Below are 17,860 nucleotides of genomic sequence, written 5' to 3'. Positions count from 1 at the left end.
TAGATGCTTTGTGAGTTAAAAATAATTCCAAACTTAAGAAGTAGCGATAATAAAAAGTTGGTTTTTTTTGAAAAATACTCAATTTTAAAATATTTTTGTAAAAATACTATCATTTTTTAAAATATTTCATCCCAACAAAAGTGAAAATTTATTAAATTTACATTAATTATCACATGATTTCGCTCTTTTCCGTGAGATGATCTCACGATTCACGAACAGCTCACCAAGACATGGCAAAACCCGTAAAATGATCAAAAACCCAGGGCTAAATATGTCTTTTCACAAATTCAAAATCTCGCGGGCACAGAAAATGAAGAGTCATCAACAAACACGTATTCTCTTCTATAAGATAGCCCAAACAGAATCGAGATACAATCGGACTCTCATTCTCTCTAACAAACTCTGTTACACTTAAACACACACATCTCTCCACATTATAAAACCCTAGCTTGGTGATCACTCAATAACTCAACATTCATAATTAATTAAAATTGATTATTTCATTTTTTTAATGGCGGTGTCGAATGAGAGTGATTTGTACGACATAGAAGCTGCTGATGTGGAGAGAGACGAGATGGAGCTTGTTTGGGCGGCGCTGGAGAGATTGCCGTCTCGAAAACGGAGTACTTATGCTTTGATTCGAGACGGTGAAGAGACGGAGACGGTTGATGTGACGAAGCTGGATAAATTGAAGCGAGAGATTGTTGTTAGAAATGCGTTGGATACGTCGGAACAGGATAATTTTAAGCTCCTTTCCGCTATCAAAGAGCGATTAGACCGGTAATTTGTGTTTTGTATTCGATATTTAGTCGATTATTAGTATGTGATCAAGTAGTTTGTGATTCGTGTTTTGTATTCGATATTTAGTCGATAATTAGTATGTGATAATGAAGTTTGTAATTAGTATTTGATCATGTAGTTTGTAATTAGTGTTTTGTACTTGATATAAAGTTGATAATTGGTATTTGATCATGTAGTTTGTTGTTAGTGTTTTGTATTCGATATTTAGTGGACAATTTGTATATGATCATGTAGTTTATAATTAGTGCTTTTTATTCGATATCCAGTCGATGATTTTATTTGATCATGTAGTTCGTTTTGCATTTTTGTTATGAAATGTTATGATCTGATTTTATGAAAATGAATTAGCTATGCAATTAAAGTTTCGAGAATTGGTTAGGTATTAGTCTCGGTTAAATAATACTCCAAAATACAAACAATCGGTTTGATTTTAATGAGAAGATATTTATGTATATAGGTTTTACTAGTTATGCACACTAATGTTATGTGTATCTATTTAATGGAAATTTAAGTGACTTATGATTTATTTTGTGTCAGTTTTTTTATGATTAAATGTGTGACACTCTCGTTGTGGACTCTTTTTTGAGCGAAAGTAATGCATAAGATTGATTTACGTGTACCTAATCTCTGTATTGCTTTTGTTATGATACTTGGGGATGGAAATTTTTGGTTTTTCGGGACTATGATTTTTGTAAATGAACCTACTCGGACCTAGCTAGTGTTTATTTTCAAAACTAGATGTTAATAATTCGAAGCTGATGTAATTTATTCTTCAATTTATCATGTAAAAGAGTTGGAATAGAGGTTCCAAAAGTAGATGTATGCTTTCAGGACTTGACAATCTCGGCAAAAGTACAAGTTGGCAGCAGAGCTTTACCTACATTAATAAATTATACTCGTGATTTAGTAGAGGTCTGTAATTTTATTCTTCTTATCTCAATGCTGTAAGGTAGTATTTGTAATGTGCTCTATTTTTTAGTATAATTCTTTCTTGTAACTTGATGCAGAGACTGTTAACTGCGTTGAGAATCTATAAGCCCCGGAGGCATAAGCTCACGATCCTGAATAACATTAGCGGTGTAGTGAAGCCAGGAAGGTATGCATGTGTTAAATTCTTCTAGAAGTGATCCTTTTCTTCATTTTCATGAAGGCGAAAATTAAATAAGTTTAAGATGACTAATGTAATGACACTTAAAAGAATTTTAAGATTTAATTTTCCTGAAGGTGCCAAGGTTCCATTCATGATTTGCCTGTTGCATATAAGTCCACTGTTACTATCAGTTTACTCACCAAATGAGTCCTGAATCCTATTCTAGAAGACCAACTTGTTATTAATGATATCTTACTTTGTTTAGTTTTAAATTTTGTCGTAGCTATTTTAATGTATTTCTTTGATCATGGTAGGATGACATTGCTTCTGGGACCTCCAGGTTCTGGTAAATCCACTTTGCTTCTAGCTCTAGCTGGGAAACTTGACAGTGGGTTAAAGGTAAGACACTTGAATAATGTTGTTGACTGTAACTTTTGATCTAGCATAAATTTTTAGGACTAGGTGAAGGGAGATATTTTTAGGGGTGTTTAGGTTTACTCTCTTGATTTTCTGGCCTTTACCCTTGATTGTCACATAATATGTCATTAACTTAAAGCTCAAAACAGATTCTTTCTTTTAACCCTAACTGGTGATTAGATGTCTACTCTCTGGTCGCTACCTAGATTTAAACTTTGTAAGATACTCCCTCTGTCCCTAAAAACGTTTCTCATTTGTGTTGGACACGTTTGCCAATGCACACTTTTGACTGTTAATATCTTTAATTTCGTAGTAGTATTAAATATAAAATTTTTACTGTATTAAAGTATTCATAGATACGAATCCATCAAGATAACTTGTGACTATATTTGCTTTTATAGATTAGATGTAAATTAATAGTTAATCGCTTACCGTGAACAGTGTAAAAAGTCAAAATGGGAAACGTATTAAGGGACGGAGGAAGTACAAAATAGTCTGATGCAGTAGAAGGCATATAGAGGAATTGAGTCTCATAAAAATTGAAATTAAGTGAGAACTTGTCCATCTTATCAATTTGTACTTAATTGATGGGGTTTCAGAAAAGTGGAAATATTACATACAATGGTCATATGCTTGATGATTTTTGCATTCAAAGGACTTCAGCTTATATAAGTCAAACAGATAATCACATCGCAGAACTGACTGTGCGAGAAACGTTAGATTTTGCTGCAAGATGTGAGGGTGCAAGTGAAGGTTTTGCAGGTTTGTTTTTATGATTTTAAAACCCTTTTATTTTTTTATTTTCATTTTTATCTCTATTCACCAGTACATTGTTTTTTGTAGCTACATTCTCTAAAAACTACAGTTGGCTAGTCATGCCTCAGTTGACAGTCGCTGAAGAAAATAAATGTGCATTCAGTGCTCTATTTGATCTTTTTTATTTTAGATTTTAGACTTCCGCATTCTACAGTATATGTTGTTTTGGTATAAGCAGAACAAATTTATGTTGCTTTTCTAAAAACATATGTATCTGTTAGTTTTTGAAACTTGCTAGTATTTTGAACTGACAACAGAGAAGTCTTCTGTACATGCAGAAGACAGTATCTATATACTCTTACTTATGCAGTAATTTCACATGATCACTTCTTTCAGGATTTTTGAAGGATCTTACTCGATTAGAAAAAGAAAGGAATATTCGGCCCAGTCCTGAAATTGATGCTTTTATGAAGGTTCAACCGGAGCTTTTCTATCCTGCTACTTAATATTGTGGGAATTCATTTCTCACTGAAAGCATTTATCCTGATAAATGTTGTAAATAAATTTCATTGTTCAGGCATCATCTGTCGGTGGGAGAAGGCACAGTATTTCTACGGATTACATTCTAAAAGTTCTTGGCCTTGATATATGCGCAGAGACGGTTGTTGGCAGTGACATGAACAGGGGTGTCTCAGGTGGACAAAGAAAAAGAGTTACTACAGGTATCTCTTGCTCATGTTTGATATGTGTTTTACATCTTCTGAGTTCTACTTTTTATGCATTGGCACTATCGGAATCCTCAAGAATCATTTGCTTTATTGTACCCTGGTATTGGCATGTTTTTCGTTTTGTCTATCACCATATTCTATGCTGCTAGATTTCTATTTTATATTTTTCTAATGTATCGCTTATCTATCACCATCTTCTACAGTGATAACATATGATCAACCCACCTCATCAAATGTTATGTGGATTTTCCATGACTAACCATTTGCACTCGCAGCAAATAGCAGACTAGTAGTATATCTGTGGTGCTAGAGAAATAATGGGAAATTAAAGTTAGTAGAGAATTTTCAAAACACTGTTGAATTTACTTTGGAGGCAAATTGGTATATTTAGCTCTCTTGCAGAACCTTACTAAGAAACCATGTAACTACTTACATCTCAAAACCTCCTAAAAAAACGAGATCAAAAATTGATATCCCTACGATATCAATCAAATATTTTTGCACAGCTCTGTTTGTGATGCTATCATCTGGTACATCATTTTTTTCATTTTTGTGTTAAGAAAAATTCAAAATAAAAGAAAAAGTTAAATTACTTAAGATTATATGTTGCAGACTCGAGCATCTCTTCAACACATTCATCAGATTTTCAATTTGCTATACTTTTGCAGGAGAAATGGTTGTTGGGCCCAGGAAAACCCTATTTATGGATGAAATCTCAACGGGACTTGATAGCTCCACAACATATCAAATTGTAAAATGCTTAAGGAACTTTGTACATCTAATGGAAGGCACAGTTTTGATGGCTCTACTCCAGCCTGCACCTGAAACATTCGAGTTGTTTGATGACCTGATCCTATTATCGGAAGGGTACATGGTGTATCAAGGCCCTCGAGCAGAAGTAGTTAATTTTTTCGAGTCAATAGGTTTTCGTTTGCCACCTAGGAAAGGAGTTGCAGATTTTCTTCAAGAGGTATTGCATTATATGACATTTTATTTAGTAATCTTTGTGTCAATTATCCGACTTACCTTTTATTTAGGTTACCTCGCGGAAGGATCAAGCACAATACTGGGCAGACCCCACAAAACCATATGTCTTCCTGCCTGTTTCAAGAATTGCTGAAGAATTTCTAAATTCTAGATATGGAAGTTCTTTGAAAACCTCTCTATCTGTTCCCTATGATAAATCCAAGAGTAATCCTTCTGCTCTGGCTAGAACAAGGTTTGGTGTATCAAAATTCGAGCTCTTTAAGACATGCTTTGTCAGAGAATGCCTTCTTATCAAAAGGCATAGTTTTCTATATATATTTAGAACATGCCAGGTAGTTTTTATTATCTTTTCCTTTGAATATTTTAATTTCTATACATAGAATCAACAATTTAGTTATACAGCATGCAGAAGAGTTATAATTTATCTTTCTTGTGTGGCATGTATCTTATAATTCCGTTGCATCTTAAAAGGTTGGGTTTGTTGGATTCGTCACATGCACAATGTTTTTACGAACAAGAGTACATCCCACGGACGTGATTGATGGAGAATTATATCTTTCTTGCTTGTTTTTTGGGCTGGTCCACTTACTGTTTAATGGATTTACAGAGCTACCACTGATGATTTTTCGACTTCCTGTATTTTACAAACAAAGAGATAATGGCTTTTATCCTGCATGGGCATGGTCCATCTCCAGTTGGATTTTACGCATACCCTACTCGCTAGTTGAAGCTATTGTCTGGGCTTGCGTTGTATACTACACTGTTGGATTTGCTCCTGGGGCTGGGAGGTGCCTCCACTTTCCTGTTGTTGCCTTTCAAATCATTTTTACTTGTTTACGATACTCATTTGCTTCTTGTAAATGTCTCAGGTTTTTCCGGTACATGTTTTTACTGTTCACCATTCACCAAATGGCACTAGGCCTCTTCAGATCAATTGCTTCTATTGCTCGTGATATAATCATTGCAAATACATTTGCCTCTGCTGGACTGCTAGTTATTTTCTTGCTGGGTGGATTTATCATTCCTAAAGGTACCATGTCACTTCGCCTGCAACTTTTTAACACATAATTACCTATAATGACTCGGTATATTCTTACAGATATTATCAAGCCATGGTGGATTTGGGCATTTTGGATCTCCCCTTTATCCTATGGTCAACGTGCTATATCTGTTAATGAGTTTACTGCCACGAGGTGGATGGAGGTACGCCTTTACTTAATGTTTCTTAGTTCTTATATTACATCCTTTAATATTAAAATGAAGGTTATGTATCTATATCTGAACTACCCTAACTTGAACTACCCTAACTTCGATAACTACCTAACTAAACTTGCAACTCTGTAGAAACCTGTAGCAGGAAACACAACAATCGGATTAAGTGTTCTTCATTTACACAGTTTACCTGCTGATGACAATTGGTATTGGCTTGGAGTTGGTGTTTTGCTACTTTACACTGTTTTTTTCAATCTTGTAGTGACTCTGGCTTTGAGCTACCTTAATCGTAAGTATTAAGACACTTGTGGTTTTCCAGACATATAATCTTAGTAACATTGATCAGACTCCAATAATATTACCAATGATTGCTGCAGCTATCAAGAAATCACAGACAATAATCCCTGTAAATGCTGGAGATTACAATTCAACTAATGGTACTGTAGAAATTTCTTAAATGTAGTTCTTTTGTATTTATATTTAAATATAAAATCTTCCATAAATGAAGATTATTCCTACAAACCAATTTTAGATTCTTAGTGACTGATTTTGCAGGAAACGGAACGGAATTGGCAACAGATCCGGTCCTTATTGAGTCTGGGCCCAAGAGGAAGGGAATGATCCTCCCATTTCAACAATTGACAATGACTTTCCGTAATGTTGATTACTTTGTCGATATGCCTAAGGTGATTGTTTCTTCTATTGTATATTTTAATATTTCCAAAATTATTTACCAAAACTATTTTTTGGTCGGCGGATTTTCTTCAATTTAAAGGTCAGCATCTATAGAAGCATATCAAGAGATTAAAACTGTGCTAGCTTTCTTATTTCACTAAAATTTAAACTAAAATTTTTGGCAGGAACTATAAAGTTTTAATTTACTGATTTTGAAGAAAAAGAACAATGCCTAATTTTTTTGTACTTCGCAAGTTCTAAAACAAGTAAAAATCACCACAGATTATGATTGCTTTCAATAAAATGTATAATACCTGATTAACAGAAGCACACTGACCTTTTTAGGAAATGAGAACACAAGGAATAAGAGAAACGAAGTTGCAACTTCTGTCAAAAATTAATGGAGTATTTTCACCTGGCGTTCTTACTGCATTAGTTGGGGCAAGTGGTGCGGGGAAAACTACTTTGATGGACGTTCTTGCTGGTAGGAAGACTGGAGGATATATAGAAGGAGATATAAGAATTTCAGGTCATCCTAAAGACCAACAAACATTTGCTCGAATTTCAGGATATGTTGAGCAAAATGATATACATTCTCCTCAAGTCACAGTATACGAGTCAATTTTGTTTTCTTCTGGTCTCCGCCTTCCAACAGAAGTGAACAAAGAGAAACAACATGTCAGTAATTTCTGCTGACCATCTTAAACAATTTTATCACCGACTATATAGCATTCAATTCATTATTCAATAACTTGATTGCATTTTATTGTAGGAGTTTGTTGAACAAGTCATGCAATTAGTTGAACTCGATTCATTAAGGAATGCTTTGGTCGGACTACCAGGCAGTACTGGCCTGTCTACTGAGCAGAGAAAACGTTTAACAATTGCAGTGGAGCTTGTTGCAAATCCTTCCATAATTTTTATGGATGAACCTACATCTGGACTTGATGCGCGAGCTGCAGCTATTGTAATGCGAACAGTCCGTAATACTGTTGACACACAAAGAACAGTGGTATGCACGATACATCAACCTAGTATCGAAATATTTGAAGCATTTGATGAGGTTAGTTACTAATACAGTGAAATTCTTATTGGATTTTGTTCGTACACTAGATAATTCCATAATTTTATTAAACTTTTATTTAATTTTTTCCGTCAAGTCTTTGGAATTACAATTAGACTCTGACATCTGATGACTGACATCAGTGTAGTTTTTTACTGCAGTGAACCATTCAAGTGCTATATTCTGTAAATTTAGGAGATAAAATACTGATAATAAATTATCCTCAACATGCTACTAAATTTCTATAATAACTGTTTTTTTTAAAATTTATACTGTTTTTGCAATGTGTTAACCCACACTGGTTTTTAAAATATAGAGTGTATAAATGTCTAAATGATATTCTCAAAATGTTAGCGTGTTTTGCACTGTGATTTTAGGCTAGTATGTTTCTTCAGGTATCTGTTCTATAACATCGTTTACTGATCGTCTATTCAAAACTCAGTTACTTCTTATGAAACGAGGGGGACAAGTAATCTATGGAGGTAAGCTGGGTGAGAAATCGCAGACGATGATAAATTATTTTCAGGTAAAAGTTGTGTATTTTATTATTAGCACAACTTGCCTTTTATTTTACTTTTTTTCTTGTAGAAGTAAAGGAATCTATGTCAATCACTTTTTTTTAGATTGCTCCTCAGCTCCTGTAATATGGCATCAAGATTATTCATAACATCATTATTCATCATCCTAGTCACAAACATGATGCCTCGGCCAAGAGGGCTTGTAGCTGAAACATATCAGAGAATTTAATCACTTCAAGGAATAAATCATCTGAAAGAATATACTCACTGTTGCAGTATAGCATCTGATAAAACACTTAATGAACTGAATTTCATTACTGGGATCAGACTATTTATGGAGGAGCCTTGCATTAAATAGTGGCATTTCCTACGTGCAAATGATTTATTACTTCTTCTGGCAATGATAGTCAGGCTTGGTGACAGCCAGTATACTTAAAAATATAGACATGCTTTTTCTAGTTTTCAGTTTGGGTAAGTATTAATCCGGTTCTAGGAAGAAATATATGTCTGTCGGGAATATGTCACTTAAAGAGTGAGCTAATCTTGGACATTTCTATTCGAGTATGTATTTTTGTCAACTGGTTTGGCTGATACTTTAAATTGTTGAAGCTTTACTAAAAGTGCTTGTTAAATATGCCCAGGTTGAATTTATGAAAGGATAAGGCCTACATCACGTATAGCACTTCTTGTGGTACAGTACTAATATTCATGTTATGTAGGGAATTCCTGGGATCTCTTCATTTCCTGATGGATATAATCCAGCCACTTGGATGCTTGAAATTAGTACACCTGCCGCAGAAGAAAGAATCGGTAGAGACTTTGCAGATATCTACAGACATAGCGATCAGTTTAGGTGAATTTTGTAGCTATTAATTTTGTTGGAGAATACTTTATACTGAAGTTATCAAGTCATTTTGTAATGTCCAATATAATTATATTTGATCTTTTTCAATTCATAGGGAGGTTGAAGCATCCATTCAGCAACACAGTGTTCCAGCAGAAGGCTCGAAGCCGTTGAGATTCCCCTCCACTTATTCTAGAAATATGATCGCACAATTTAAAATTTGCATGTGGAAGCAAAATCTTGTATATTTCAGGAGTCCAGCCTACAACTCCGTCAGACTATTCTTTACTACAGTCAGCGCGCTTGTACTTGGAACCATATTTTGGGACATTGGTTCAAAAAGGCAAGTTATCCTTTCTGGAGATTGTAATGAATATCTTTCTGATCATTTGAGATTTATATATACTTTAAGCAGAATCCTGCTACATATTGTGATAAGCACTAATAGCAATCTGAAAGTATGTATCTTAGGAGTGTAAGACTTTCCTTATTAATTGATAGTATGCCAGATAACTACTATAGATATCTAGTCAATGTACCATGGCTATTTGGAAATGTTGTTAGTGAGAAATGAAAGCTGCACATATCTGAAGACTGGAACATTAACCGGATGTGTAAGATTTCTTTTTAAATCAACGTGGTCTTTGTTAACAACTAATGAAGTTACAAACTGCTCTTGAATATAATATTTCTTTGTTTACTAGCGCTATCACTATCAAATTACATGTTAAGGAGATCACCTTTCTAATTTCTGTTACAGATAATTATACAAGTACCTTTATTTACTCTTATGTATGTTTAATATCAATTATCAATTTTTTATCTTTCTTTTCGATTCATAAAGCCCTTGTGATAATTATAAAACAATCCTAGTATGGAGATCTTATGGGTGTTCTATATAATTTTTAGAGGAAGTACTCAAGATTTACAAGTTGTAATGGGAGCTCTCTTCTCAGCTGTTATGTTTCTTGGAGTGAATAATGCTGCTTCAGTGCAACCAGTAGTTTCAATAGAGAGAACAGTTTTCTACAGAGAGAAGGCAGCTGGAATGTACTCTCCCTTCCCATATGCGGCAGCTCAGGTATGTGACCCACTCGAAAGTAGGGTGTTTCTTACCATCAGATTTTTGATAGATGTTAAGCATATATTAGGGCGTCTAAGAGAGAATATATATGGGTTTCTTGTTAAAGTTAAATATGATTGGCTAACGAAGTTAGATGACTTTTTCCTGTAACAGGGCCTGGTTGAGATCCCATACATTCTTATGCAGACATTGATTTATGGAGTCATCACTTATTTTATGATTAACTTTGAGCGAACAACAGGTATTATTCATTAATATGTAATATGTTAGTAGTGTCTAACCTCATGTACATGCCTGTATGAATGAGACGTCCTCTTCTGTTGGTTATTTGAGGTTCTGTAGGTTGGTGGGAGATCATATTTTATCTACTTTTGGAAATTATCTCTTTCTCAAGAGGATGAAAGATTTCCTAACTGAGATTCTAATTTTGTATCTGTATAGAGGACTCCTTATTCTCAGATAATGTTACGTGTTTCTGACAAAGTAAATTATTAAGATGTTGTGACGGTATATATTAAGCCTTTCCACCCCATCTGGTAAAACAATGGAAATAATGGAAGGCAAAAAGAAAAGAAGTAAATACGATTCTTAATCACAACAAATATGTAAAAATATTGAATGGATACTAAATTAATTTCTTTCTTGTGATGCAGCAAAATTTTTCCTATACCTTGTATTCATGTTTCTCACGTTCACCTACTTCACATTCTATGGGATGATGGCAATTGGTCTTACCCCTACTCAACATCTGGCATCCGTCATATCTTCTGCATTTTACTCACTATGGAACCTACTTGCTGGTTTTCTTGTTCCTAAACCCGTAAGTACCCATTCTCCTTTTTTTCATTCATGTTAAAGTTAATACTGAAGCCAAGTAGCATGTGTTTCGACTATTCAACTCCATTTTTGAAATCAAACCATCTGCATAAATTTGGTACATTATACTTGAAAATGAAGTTGATCTCATAACCAACGTATAATTTTTGACAAATAACTGATAACATTTCATCAATTATTATTACTTATTGGATTCCTTTGTTGTACTTGGTTTTATGAAGAAAATTCCTGGGTGGTGGATATGGTTCTACTACATATGTCCAATTTCATGGACACTGCGGGGTATCATTACCTCCCAACTTGGAGACGTTGAAACAATGATTGAAGGACCTGGCTTTCATGGAACTGTGAAAAAATACTTGGAAGTTAGCCTTGGCTATGGTCCAGGGATGGTTGGTGCTTCAGCTGCGATACTTGTAGCATTCTGCTTATTTTTCTTTGCGGTTTTTGCCATCTCTGTTAAAGTCCTTAACTTCCAGAAAAGATGAAAAGACGATTATCTGAGATATCCAAACACCACATTCAGCAACATTGCATCATATGGACAATAGCAATGTTTTTATCATCAAATGATTAACCGTTGAAGTACTGTTTCTATCAAGAACCTGATAAATCATCGAAGAGAGGATAAGGACATCGATCTCTGGTGCATCACAATTTTGTAGGTTTGAAATATTATTGAGTAGGAAGTCTTGTAAAGTTGGTATACAATTTACAACAAAACTTTACACGTACCCTATCGTATTGATTACTGTATGTGTACTCGATGGATGCAGAACTCTAAGTGAAGGTACTCATACCATAATATTATTACTGAGAACTTCTCTGATTTTGCTTATGCGTCTCTATTTACTTTTTTGTAGCTTCACTCTGCCTCATCTGGGAATTCTTTAGGTATTGCTTGTTTTTTATGTTCTCTATGTTTCATGAATACCGGATCTTCCAATGCTATGATTTCTACACGATTAGTCCATGTTTGGATCGTCATTTTGCAGCTGACATACACAACAACGGATAAAAGATGGACAAGTACTAATCAAACTAGAGTTTGATAAGTTCTTGCCAAAAGTTAACATAATTGTTTCTAATATTCAGAGTGCCTTCCAGTGAGATCCATTTTCCGGTAATTGGCATGCCTGTGGTACATAGATGTTGGAGAAAGAATTGAACATGCCGTCTTAAATTGTAATGTACTCTTAGAAACTTGTTGGGGACAAAAATGCAAATGAAGTTTAATGTATTTTTGTTGGTGTTTTTCTGCAAACAATCTGCTAATGAAGTTGTTTATCAAATGTCTTAAACATAACTGAGTTACATCTATTCGGTAATTGTAACCAGTCAAAAACGAAAATAAGATAACTTGAACATAAAACATCATTTAAAACATAATAAAAAACTAGCATATAATAACAGGTCATTTTCTAGATTTTTTTATACATCATATAATTATAATAGTAAAATTTTTAATCTTTTTCTTATTGATAAATATTGTATAACGTCTAAAACATATCAAATACAAGTTGAGTATCTATCAATATGTATGATTTCATGTAAAACATTAATAACGTTCATAATATTATTAAATATATCTCATTAACTATGATACATATTTTCTTATTTGTATCGTGTAATTTGTATTTATTAAATAAATACAAGCAGGGTAGTCACTTTACTGTACGTGTAAAAGAAAAAAAATGTAGTTAATCCATCAAATATTGTCTATATATTTATAAAAAGAAACTAAAAATAAACTTATATGTATATTACAGAGTGAGTAATTTTTTGAAAAATTGCCTAAAATACCCATTTTTAAGGGGTGAGCTGCCCAATTTAACCATTCTCAAAAGTACCGACTTAAATACCCACTACAGACGCTTCATTCAGCGGCGTATCTCCTTTCTTACTTGAAAATATAGGATTACAAATATAACGACCAAGTACAGAAGTATCCTCTTCAAGCTGCAATTTGTTTAGTGCGATTACTGCTGTCATTAGCGTTCATTCTGCCATACTTTGTCTAATTCTTCGATGTAAGTTGATGAATTTTGATCCTTGTTTATCCTTATTCTTTGATAAATTTATAAATTAGGGTTTTGTTTGCTTATCTCTATCTAGTTTAGAGTATAGTCATTTGTTAAGTTGAATGTTTATTCGAAAATTGGATGCCGATTTATTGTTAATGTTATAGATAAGTAGTGGTTATTTGTATTAATAAATTAAGTGTTCTTTCAGTTGGGCATATATTGTGACCAACAAGTGTTTGATGATATGACCGTAAGAGAATAAGTTTTATTATTCTATGTAATACAGTACTTGAATAAGCGTCATTTGTGTATCTAAATTATGCGTATACCTTGCTCTCTCCTCTGGCGGGTTGAATAAATATGCACTGGGGCTCCTATTTACTCCTCCATTATCCAATTCTCCTGCTCAATTCATGGTTCCAATTTAAGAACCATCGAGATTTTTAAAGAAAAGTGCTTGAAAATTTATCTATTGAGCTTACTCAAGGAACATAAGGTAATGTATAGTTGTTACCTTGGTTGATGAAAATGGAACCAGGCTTAAGGTTTTCATGTGCTTGAACAATACTTAACTCAGTTGCTGTTACAATAGCTTCAAATGATTGTGGCACAAAGCCAAGAGAAGTTAATATGTAAACAGCATATTGCAAATAACCCCCTGGACCAACATGAGTATGTGTTCCACTGATTGCCTCATTCTCTTCAGTATCCAAATTTGCATACCTTCAAAGAAATCAGCTAATTTATGTTCCTGGGCTCTCAATATATTTCTAGCCAGAGAGATAATACTTTCGAAGTTAGAACTGCATTTGTTCTACTAGGCAAATATTTTATGCATCTCCAAAGAAATAGCATCATTGTTTATCCTTTTTTTTAATTAACGTTGATGGGCAGAAAATTCACACGTATACGCTAAGACAACTACATTTCTTCATATATAATTTTTACTTATTATGTTGCTTGTAGATTTTTGTTACATATTTTTCTTATGATATGTTGTGTAATTAACAGATTATGGAACCTACCAAGCCTTTTATGCATCCCGAGCCTAGAGATAATTCTGTCTTGCATTTACAAAAGGATCATAGGTCATCCATTGTGAGGGAGGTTGGAGGTGGTGATAGTCAGCGGTCACGACATCGCAATCCTAATAATGTCAAGTTCCCTCCTTTACATAAAAGAATGGTACCGATTCTACGTGATTTAAGTTTTGATGGTGTTTCTAGGTTGACGGGCATCCAAATTGATTGGAGTTTGATTACTGCTTTGATAGAGAGATGGCGACCAGAGACACATACTTTTCATTTTCCTATCGGAGAGTGTATGATATCATTACAGGATGTTAGTTGTCTTCTCGGCTTAAGGATTGATGGTGCAGCTGTTACAAGTTTTACTGCAGTTGAAGGTGGATGGGGGAAATTTGTTGAACATGTTTTTGGAGTATTTCCTTTCAAAGAAGATGAATTAGGGGGACAGGGAGTAGGGAAATCAGGTGGACCTCTTGTCGGTGGTAGGTTGAAGTTTAGTTGGTTGAATTTGATATTTCCTTCTCTTCCAGATGATGCTTCCGATTTACAGCTTAGGCGTTACACACAGTCCTATATATTACAGCTGATTGGTGGTGTCCTGTTTACTGATCATTCTGGTGGACAGGTGCATTGCATGTACATTCCACTGATTGCGGATCTTGATTCATGTGCAAAATTATCTTGGGGCTCTGCTGTTCTTGCTTTCTTGTATAGAGATTTATGCAAGTCGTGTAGGAAAGAGAAAGATGAGAATGCTGGATGTCTTATATTATTGCAGTTGTGGGCATGGAGTAGATTGCACACCTTGTCTCCTGTTCCTCGTGCCCCAAATTTAAGCAATCCTGAAATTTGGGGTGATCTTCCTGGACCATATGGTTTAAGGTAATTTTGTACTTTTAATGCTTAAATTAGAGCACTTCTAGTAATTTCATAGAATCATTTTAATGTGCTTTATACATTTTCATGTGTTACGTAGGTGGTGTGCTAGTCTATCGTTCATTGATAGTGGTTCACATGCATTAGCACATTTCCGTTTGTCGTTGGATGTTCTTGTAGATTCTCATTTTACATGGAAGCCGTATTCTGATGAGATTCTTGCGGCACTACCTGATTCTTGTAGAGAAGGTAGTTCCATATGGCATTACCAGGGTCCTTTGATCTGTTTCTATATTGTGGAGCCACATCTTCCTGAGAGATGTCTACGTCAGTTTGGCATGATTCAGGCTATACCATCTCCTTGTACTTACTCAAATGATCTTCACAAAATTGATTTGAAGGGGAAGATAGACATTGATTGGGCTACGATACATCATGTTCATTTAGGACATTGGGATAGTAGAGTTCAACATGTATTTGTAGCAGATGTAGGTGATGGTGTGTCGCATGATTATTACCATTGGTATTCATCCATCACTCTACGATATATCACCCGTATTGGTGGTGGTCATTGTTATACGGTATTTATAATTCAATATTTTTCATGCTACCTGGTGCTTTGTTTTACCGATCAGTGACTTTTTTATGCTTCTTTGCACAGATGGATTTATTGGATCACATCGAGTCTGTGTACAAGGGTGATATAGTCGGAGATATACCAACTATAATTGATAATGCTAAACAGATTCTATCGGATACATTCTATTCAGGATACTATCAAGATTTTCCAATTGAAGACAGACGTGCTAAGGAAGTTGAGCTAAAAGGGAAGCCTAAACGAATTCCAAAAGGAAACCGTGCAAGGGTCAATCCTCCGCGGATGCGAGGAGTGCTGCCTAATGTTCATAGAGATATTCATATAGAGGAAGATATAGGGGATCATGAAGGCGGTGTGCATTTGGATGATGATAATGAGGCTGAAGTTATGGATGAAGCAGCGGCAGAGAAAGCAACAAGAGCGGCAGAGGCAGCGGCAAGAGAGGCCAGGGATCTATCTTACTGTCCTAGATGGAATTTGTTGCCATCAAATGACTCCATATATATGTCACCTCCATGTGAGCAGACTGAACAAGCTGGTGGCAACCAAAGTCCTCCATTGTCACATCCTACATTCTTTTTATTCACGCAGTCCCAAGATCCATTAGCAACACAGTCTCATTTGGGAGTGAATCAACTACAGGCCTCAACACATCAAGCTTCATTGCAAGATCAACAACAACCTATGCAGACATCTGAGCACCAGCATCAACTACCAGTACAGACACCAGTTCAGCAGCAGGAGGTGCAACAACAGTTAGAGCTACAACAACCAGCCCATCAGCAGCCAACACAACAGTCGGTGTTGCAACAACCAGCACTAAAACTGCCCATGCAAAAGTTGCGACTGCCAAAACTTCCAGCACAAAAGGTTCCACCTCAGAAACAACAAGCAAAGCAGCTGGCAACATATCAGCAACCACCAGAACATGTGCAAGTGCAGCAACAACCAGCACAAGAGTTGCAAACACCGCAGGAAGCACCTCGTGAGCAGCTGCATATGAAGTTGCGAGCTCGCAAGCATGCACCTCCAGGATGTGGGACCGCTGGTAAAAAAGAGTTAGATACTTACAAACGACGGTAAGTCCTTTTGGTTGTCATACTTATACTACTTATATGTGTATTCATTTGTATATGAATTTCAACTTTTTTAGTTATGTTGTTTTTGTCTTATTTTTATAGGAACAAGGATTAACAACTCTTGGTTTTTGGCACTTGACATTGGAAAGTTGGATAGGTGAGTTCTTTATGCATTGCATGGCTTTATAAAATTAAGTATATTTTTACAATTGTAGAGATGCACCTCTAGATATATGTTTTGTAAGCCGTATTTTACTAATAGATATATTTTATGCTTCTAAAAATAAACCCTAACAAATTTAGTAGAATGGTATGTGGGAAAATAAATAACCTTCATTCCTAATGATTTATTCTCTTCAAAAAAATTGAGAAAATATGAAAGTGGCAAGTTAATACTAATTTAGTAGGGGAAGCATATTAGTATAACATAAATATGTATGAGACCTACAAACAAAAAGACATTTAATTACAATTTAGAGAAGCCTACCTGCATAGTCCTTGTTCTAGATATAGGATTCAAAATATCCTCAGACTCTGATTCGCGCAATATAAGTCTAATATCTTCATCCGTAAAAAGCAAACCAAAGCTATAAGTTGTGCAAGCAAAGGTGTCAATCCCCAATTGTAACAGTACCATTCTATAAGCATATTAGTGATTAGTTTTGTTGCTGATTTATCTGATATAAGCATATTAGTGATTAGTTATGTTGTTGTTTTATGACATTTAGTTTCTAAATATTTTGTTTCCTCTTTTTATTTTTCCAGGAAAAATTATAGGCTTAACATGTTGCAGAAGATGATGAAGTATTGAAGAGAAAATGAATTCATTTTGACCCCACTTTGCAGATGTAATGTCAGAAACAATATAACAATATGATTTGGATTCTAAATTGATAGCAGGGTACTTTTATCGAATAGCTTCTATGTTTTGGGTGTTTGTGGTTTTTTTTCCCAATCTGTAAGAGATATATTAAGTTGAATTTGTAATGCGTTTAGACTCCATTTTGCACCATCTGATTGAACAACATTTAAATTATCAAATTAGGGTGCGTGGATAAAAAATAAGATTTTTGCAAATTATGACTAATAATATATACAACTTACTAATATTACACTGCCAACCTGCTTTTCTGAGAAAGGGTTTGGCTTATTTTTTCCCTTCTTCTTCACAGAAGGAACAGGTGAAATTGCACAACAATTTCCTATCTTTTTTAAATCCCAAAAAAATCAATACAACTATGAA

General features: G+C 34.7%; 2 protein-coding genes across 3 annotated transcripts; both read left to right on the top strand.

Moving 5' to 3' along the window:
- Positions 1-407: 407 nt before the first annotated feature.
- LOC141717305 (ABC transporter G family member 31-like) lies at positions 408-11,841 on the top strand. The gene is made up of 24 exons (XM_074519389.1): positions 408-780; positions 1,593-1,713; positions 1,809-1,897; positions 2,206-2,290; positions 2,908-3,070; positions 3,461-3,537; positions 3,642-3,786; positions 4,461-4,762; positions 4,830-5,111; positions 5,251-5,567; positions 5,649-5,809; positions 5,879-5,982; positions 6,124-6,280; positions 6,369-6,428; positions 6,547-6,677; positions 7,012-7,344; positions 7,439-7,729; positions 8,172-8,255; positions 8,967-9,100; positions 9,207-9,434; positions 10,001-10,172; positions 10,329-10,416; positions 10,829-10,995; positions 11,234-11,841. Exons 1-24 carry the CDS (start codon positions 512-514, stop codon positions 11,498-11,500), a joined length of 4,227 nt encoding a protein of 1,408 aa, XP_074375490.1. The 5' UTR covers positions 408-511; the 3' UTR covers positions 11,501-11,841.
- Positions 11,842-12,856: 1,015 nt separating this feature from the next.
- Positions 12,857-17,578, top strand: LOC141721580 (serine/threonine-protein phosphatase 7 long form homolog). 2 transcript variants are annotated; one of them, XM_074524549.1, is made up of 6 exons: positions 12,857-13,042; positions 14,048-14,946; positions 15,041-15,521; positions 15,602-16,617; positions 16,720-16,774; positions 17,383-17,578. In XM_074524549.1, the coding sequence occupies exons 2-5, from the start codon at positions 14,051-14,053 to the stop codon at positions 16,730-16,732; spliced, it is 2,406 nt and encodes an 801-aa protein (XP_074380650.1). In that variant the 5' UTR covers positions 12,857-13,042; positions 14,048-14,050; the 3' UTR covers positions 16,733-16,774; positions 17,383-17,578. The 2 variants fall into 2 exon arrangements, with proteins under 2 accessions (XP_074380650.1, XP_074380651.1); XM_074524550.1 differs by lacking the exon at positions 17,383-17,578 and having other exon boundaries at positions 16,720-16,775.
- The last annotated feature ends 282 nt before the right edge of the window (positions 17,579-17,860 follow it).

Source organism: Apium graveolens, chromosome 4, assembly GCF_009905375.1.
Source record: "Apium graveolens cultivar Ventura chromosome 4, ASM990537v1, whole genome shotgun sequence".
NCBI classification, from domain to species: domain Eukaryota; kingdom Viridiplantae; phylum Streptophyta; class Magnoliopsida; order Apiales; family Apiaceae; genus Apium; species Apium graveolens.
The sequence above is the reverse complement of the archived record's forward strand: the minus strand, read 5'-3'. Positions and strand labels throughout refer to the sequence as shown.